Below are 7,259 nucleotides of genomic sequence, written 5' to 3' on the forward strand. Positions count from 1 at the left end.
TTTCAACGACACCTCAAAGTTACTTCGATCTAAGTGAGTGTGAGTCAGAGTTTTAGATTCTTTCCTTGCATGTGATTGGGAAGTGGAGGTGGAGGGGAGTAAATTATCCAGCGCTGGAGGGGAAAGTCATCTATAGTGGGAGATGTGTAATGGTGATTAAAAAATTAGGTGTCTGGGCAAAAACCCTTTCATATGTGTATGAAGGTGGGTGGTGCGGCGGTGGGCTGTAGCAGATGGGTGGGTCAGTCGGCGGGCGGTGCAGGTCAGGGCATCACGCATAAACCATTTATAATAAAAATATTTACCTGGATGGGGATGAAGGGGTCGCCGTCGCCACTCACCTGCAAAACAATAGAAATAAAGATTGCGTTAGAATAGTTGATTGATTCATTTGCGAGAGAGAGAGAGAGAGAGAGAGAGAGAGAGAGAGAGAGAGAGAGAGAGAGAGAGAGAGAGAGAGAGAGAGAGAGATTATTGTGCATAATTCACTGTTATCATATTTTAAAATGATAAAGACAGTAACGCGCGGGCGAACAGCATTTGAATAAATGAAAAATATTGTCAAAGAGAGACATACCTATCAATGAATATGTAGGGAAACAATATAAATGAATAAAAATGAAAATAGAATAATATCTATATAACAAACGAAATTAAATACCTTTTGCCGATATTCTGTTACTACAATTTTTTTTTTCGCTTTATGAAGGAAGAACCTTCTTCGTCCAATTGAAAATTTGTCATATGATTTCACCGTCTTTAGGCTTCTAAATTGCAGATAACAGGACTTAATGTGTTATCTCATTCCTAAGAAGATTTTTTTTGCAACAAAAATTATTCATAAAAACTCCTTACAATAGATATTCTTATAAAGAAAAGTATATTTGCCAAAAGAATTATAGTTAAATAAAAATTGACCTTTTTATACCAAGTAGAGACCAGTTGCAATTAAAAAAAAAAATCCCTAATTACCTCAAGTAAATATCTAAGAGAACGAGAAAAAAATAATATTTGTTACGAAAACTATATTAATAACTAGTGGATACCTCAACATTTATATTATACTGAAATCAACTTTAAACATTATAATCTGATTTATTTTAAATTAACATTTATCTAAACTGAAAAATGTTTAACTAAATGAATAAAAAAATTATTTGTGTTTTGAGATTAGTTATGGGAGTTAAATGAGAGCCAGTGGATTAGCTTAAGGACAATGAAATTACAATAAGAGAAATTAAACTTAAATATACAGTTTCTAAGCTGATCACGTTATTGGCTTGAACTCTACATATTCTCCTGTCAAAATACCGAGGTGTCAGAACATAGGCCATAATAAGAGTCAAGCAGGATCAAAATCAGAACTTACCAGTTACCAGACGGTATATGTAATTCACAACACAGAAGTCCGTACTATTGGAGTTATAATAAATCAAAATAAAACATTAAAACAACTAAATGTGAAAAATTGCTTTAAACAATGCTTTAAACAATGAACAAATCTAAAACATCTAAAGAATTACACAAAATTTTTACCTGTCTGCTCAAGCTGTGACGTAGAGCTGCTACTACCCCTACGAAGTTTTGTGGAGGTAGCAGTATCACTGGCCCTTCTTCTACGGAAAGACCGAGCTTCACTTTGAAGGCTGCTTCTGGGCATCCAGAGGTCCTCTTTCTTCACCAATTTTAAAGAATCTCTCCTGAGGGAATGGAAATGGCCAGGTTGGGGGATAGGCAGATCTCTTGTTCGTCTTGGGGATGTCATGTAAGCTTTTTCCTTATTTGTTACTCCACCTACAGGATGGCCACCAATTTCAGCCAGGGAAGTTGTAGATGGAGGCTCAGGGAGTGGAAAAGATGAAGAGCTGGTAAACGTAGTGAGAGGTGGAGTTGGAGGGGGTGGTGGTGTTGGCGAGGATGCAGAGGAGAACGTTGAAAATGGAGGAAGGTATGCAAGGGAGGTTGATGGCAGGGGTGGTAAAGATGAATGGAGGACATCAGTTGTATAAGTTGCTAGGGATCCAACTGGCCGTGTTGTTATAGGAGAGGGAGGAAGCATAGTGGAAGTATTTTGTCCACCAAACGAAATATGACTAGTTGGAGGACAGATAGGAAGGAGCACACTGGTTGAAGGGCACAAGGGTAAGGCAACTTTTTCCAAGTCTTGTTTCTTCAGAGGCGTAATTGAAGATACTTGTCCACTTTCAGTATAGCTAACACTTGGCAAGTCATTCTGTAATGTGGCTATGCCTTCACTGTCTGTCACTACTAATGTTCCTTCAGGGGGTAAACATGCATCATACGATAATTGCCACTGATCCAATAACTTCTTGCTTAGCATCACATATTCACCTGAATTATGGAAAGCTACATTTTCATAGTCTGGGTGCTTTCGCAATCTCGACTGCATTTTTTCTGTAGCACCAGAATCACTAACTTTTAATGTGTTTTGTGAAGTTGAAAAACAAGTTAAAGTGCCTGAACTAAGACAAGGTGTAGAAAACTGCGAGCTGTCATTTCCTGAATGCAACCGACTTGGAGACTGAGGCAGTATCTTCCTAACAACTTGTGGTTCTATGTGGGAAGGAATGTTAGGAGCCCCAGCAGCTAGGTGACACACAGAGCCACCAATTCGTTGCTGCCTTGGTAGCTTGAGGGTTTGATCAGTCATATCTTTGACATACAATTCCATAGAACGTGTTCTCATAACTGATGCCAGTTCTCCATTCAACTGACCATGGGATATACTCAGTTTTTGTAACTGTTTCAAATTTGGATTTACAACTCTTAATTCGTTGGTTCTAGAAAAAGATATTGTAGTGGTATCTTTTGTTGGAGTAGTACTGGGAGATGTCAAATTGGCATTGCTACCGAGTTCAAAGAGATGCCTGGTAAGAGGATGTTGAAAAAAGTTTTCACGAATGGTAGGTGTAAAAGGAATTTTTGGCGGACTTAAGGGAGGAACACTACCAAGAGGTGAACAAACATCTTCAAGAATAGGCTGCGGAAGATCTTCCACAGGAAAACTGCTTTCTTGATCTGATGAGATATTCTCATCTACCCTACCCTTTTCTTCATCTTGACTTGATTCATCTGCTGCAGGTGAGGGAGGTGGGGGTAAGATACGGGTGACAACACCAGGGGCACGGACCCTGGGCCTAACTGGATGACCTTCCCCCTCACAGCTACAGGTGCGTCCATCATGGTCCTTTTGACCTCGAGATATTGTTAGGGCTGCAACTCCACTAACAACCTTATGTCTAAGATGACAAAGCTTGTTTTTGACACGCTGAGCTGGTGATGATGGAGGTGTGGCAGTATCTTCCGATCCTCCTACACAACCTACTTCTCCAACATCTGTACTAACTGTGTCTTCATCTTCACTCTTATCACCTTTAGATTTAGGTTTTGCTTTGTTTTTCTTAGGTTTTGCTTTCAAAACAACATCAGGTTCAGTAATCTTTCCTGGTGAATCAGAAAGCCTGACAAAATCTCCATGGTCAGTACTAATCGCAGTGCTTCCAGGATAATTCAAAAGGACTGCATGCACTAATCGTCCTTTTGAAGAACGACGAGTGGGTTGATGTTGTTGAGGTTGAGACTGATGAGGCCGCAGTTGAGGAGGGCAGGTGCATTCTGCCTCTCGTGAAGGAGGGGGAGTAGGCGTAGAAGGACAGGTGCATCGTAAATCTCTTGCAGACCGTGCACGGCGATTACTATTTAACCTGTGTGAGGAGTCTGACTCAGGGCAGGTACATCTAGGATGTCGAGGGGGAGGTGAAGCAGTAGCTGGGGTAGAAGGAGGTGAGGGTGAAGTTCCACTCCAAGGACTAGCATCTCTACTCCCTGGAGGGCTTGGACACGTGCATCTGGGATCCCGAGATGCACGTACCCGCCGTGCCGCTAAGGCTTTCCGTGCTTGCCTTACGGCCTCTGGCGAGGGACACGTGCATCTCGGATGACGAGCACGGCCCGAAGGCGAAGAGACAAAAGCTCCCTCCACCCCTTCGGGTCTCAGCCAAGAACAATCTGAAGACTTTCCTGAAGATGAGTAAGTGGAAGAAGAGTAATTAGAGGAAGAGTAAGATCCCGGTGGCGCAGGAGGGAGGAGCGTGGAGTAGAACTGGGGATAGTAGGTCGGATGTGTGGCATAGAGGGTGCCCTCCTCCACACTCTGCACCCCCCCAGCCACCATGCTGGGGCCCCGCCTCCTCACCACGCCTGTTCCGCCCCACCCGACCTCCTAGTGCACCCAAGGCACCCGCAACACCACACACATCTATTCTTCCTACCACACAGACCCATTCCTGATCTAAGTGTCCATCGTATTAGCAGTGTAAGATAAGAATTTCTTAAATTCTTTTCACCATCGATCTTAATAACGAGCGTATCAAGCTTTCGCTACATCCACCAGTCTCTGGTCACTTGCTGAAACATTACCTTCCGTATGTTTCATAAAATTTCATTCTTCAAGTGAATCAGTTTTGGTATGCTAGTTTACACTATGTTATCACTTTTATCTTAATTTATGTTAAAACACCTGGAATGAAAAAAAAATTGTCATCATAGAAGACAGTATATACAGAAAAATAAACACGATCTCTTAAATGCAATGAAAAGATCCCAGTTTTAATAACGCTTATGCAAAATTCTAAGAGGAAGTCAAACATTTCAAATTCGAGGTTTAAACACGTAAATGTTTGACTAAAAAGATTTTCTTATAATTAATTTTCGAGAACAGCCAGCAGGATATCTTACTAACTAGATAATCCTTCATTTTGTACTTTAGCACCGTTCAAATAAAATTAAACTAAAATATTAGCATGAGATGTAACAAAAGAGAGTATCATTAATAATGTAGCTAAAATAACATAACGAATCATAATTTACATGTATAAATTCAGAAGAAATGGACATTGTTAACTAAACATAAGAGATTCCCACTATTTATTAAACTAATAACTATCACGTATATCGTTAATAAAGATAATTCTTCTAGCACAATCACTCACTCACTGGGCTACTGTAAGTCATTCACATTCGAACTAAGCCTTCCACGTTATTCTGTTTTGCGCCACATCAATCCATTCCAACACTTGAATCTTTGACACCCAGTCTACCTAGATTATTTCGCAAGATATCTTTTCTTTGTCTCCTGGGTTTTCGTAATTCTCGTCGGAGTCTTACATTTGTCGTGAGCTTCATAATACATGACTTGAGGCGCCAAGAGGCATCAGTACAAGCCAAACTGTAACGCCATTATTAAAACTAAATAATTACACGAACACGCACACACACACACACACAAAAAAAAAAAAAAAAAAAAAAAAAAACGATAACATTCCCATTTAAACTACAACATGGCAGACGTAATGTTATTAACTAATGGCGTATTATCTTGAGGAAAACTTGGAAGAATTGTCTAATGAAGTACTTCATGATAAGATCACTAATAAGAGCTTTCAGCGGCCACAAGCACTGAACAGTCTACTATGTCTATCAGTATAAAAGAATAAGAAGAAAAAAGAAATACATAACAACAACAATACTGGTCTCCCCGTTAAAAGAAAACAAGTCTGCCCCATCTAATAAATACTAGTCTCTTTGTCTCAAATGAAAAAAAAAAAAAAAAAAAACAGCCTACCCTTCTAAAAAACTCGTAATACTTTACTCCTATTTTTCCCCAAAACTCTAACCACTTGCTCCCAGTCACAGTACGATCAACGTTTTATGGTAATCAAGCGAAAAATAGAATAGATAAACCGACATATGAAAAAAAGAAATAAAAACTGTATATCAATAGCATTACAATCCCGTTGATGGTTTATATTTTTAAATTCATAGATATTTTCCATTAAAAATAAACCTCACTACTGCAAACTAGGAAAAAACTAATAGACTAATTTCTTTCAAATCGATATTTCAATCACGGGAAGAGTAATGAGTGAGAAGGGAAATCTCATGTGGGAGGTGATCACCACGCACATACATACATACATACACACACACACACATGTATCACTGTCTAACTTTCCCACAACTACTCCCACAAAGTATCGCTAATATCTTAGGGGAGATGCCCACATCCCATCAACATTAAGTCTTTGTCTCATGATTAAGGAACCCAGAGTCAGCATTATTCCAGGACAGTTTCCTGAGAGAGAGAGAGAGAGAGAGAGAGAGAGAGAGAGAGAGAGAGAGAGAGAGACCCCATGGATTATTTGTCAATGGTGATAAGCGCGTCTCTGTTACTATAACCTTCCTCTCAATCCCCTTACTATTAATACATTCTCTAATGGTTTTAATATTTTACGTATTCATTACTGGTATAATTCTTCATATAATTTGGATGACTGGATGATATAATACTAAGGAGATGATAAATATTATAATGCATGTAACACAACCGATATGTGTGTGCGTCTTGCTTCTGCATTCCTATTTCAACGTATTTCTAATGGTTTTATACTTCGCTTTCTTCTGATATATCTTTTTACTCATGTGTAGGCAATGAAAGGATATTTAGGTCCCTCTGCTATTTACCTAGATTCAAAGTTATTATGTGGTCTACGACAATCTACTTAACCATGAAATAATAATAATAATAATAATAATAATAATAATAATAATAATAATAACCATGTCAAAAGCCATAAAAAAGGTCAAAACAATGACATATATCTAAAATAATGAAAAGCACAGTAAAATTTATCAACAAAACAGCTAAAAAACTATAGAACCTAATTGAAGAAAATCTCTGCTAATCTTGGCAACCTTTAACACTGGGTATGCAGGAGTGGTATGTGATAAGAAAATGCCAATCAAGGTAAAAGTCAAGATCTCTAGCACAGCAAGAAGACCAGCATTAATGTATGGATCAGAAGCTTGGGCTTTAAGACAAAAAGAGGAAGCAAATCTTGAGAGAACAGAGATGAGAATGCTGAAGTAGATTACGGGAATATCACATCTTGAAAGTTTGGAAAATGATGAAATAAGAAGAATGGCAGGTATAGTGAAGATTACAGAGATGGTAAGAGTGTCCCGGCTGAGATGGTGTGGACACGTGGTGAGGATGGATGGTGGGGAGAGAGTGAAGAGGGCTTGGGAGGAACCTGTTAGGGGAGAAGATCAAGAGGGAGGCAGAGAATTAGATGTTAAGGTAAGGTGAAGGATGACATGGAGAAAAGAGGTTTGGTGGAAGAGGATGCCTTTGATAGAAGGCATTGGAGAGGGAGCATCAGGTAACCGACCCCTTAATG

General features: G+C 39.2%; 1 protein-coding gene across 1 annotated transcript; it reads right to left on the minus strand.

Moving 5' to 3' along the window:
- Window positions 1–305: 305 nt before the first annotated feature.
- On the minus strand, window positions 306–4,195 carry LOC137636030 (uncharacterized; the record flags this gene model as incomplete). Its single annotated transcript, XM_068368469.1, has 2 exons — window positions 1,537–4,195; window positions 306–341 (listed from the first exon to the last, which is right to left on the minus strand). Coding segments are annotated over exons 1-2 (2,695 nt in total), but the record flags the coding sequence as incomplete, so codon positions are not given.
- Window positions 4,196–7,259: the final 3,064 nt, after the last annotated feature.

Source organism: Palaemon carinicauda, unplaced genomic scaffold (assembly GCF_036898095.1).
Source record: "Palaemon carinicauda isolate YSFRI2023 unplaced genomic scaffold, ASM3689809v2 scaffold213, whole genome shotgun sequence".
In the NCBI taxonomy this organism is placed as follows: Eukaryota; Metazoa; Arthropoda; class Malacostraca; order Decapoda; family Palaemonidae; genus Palaemon; species Palaemon carinicauda.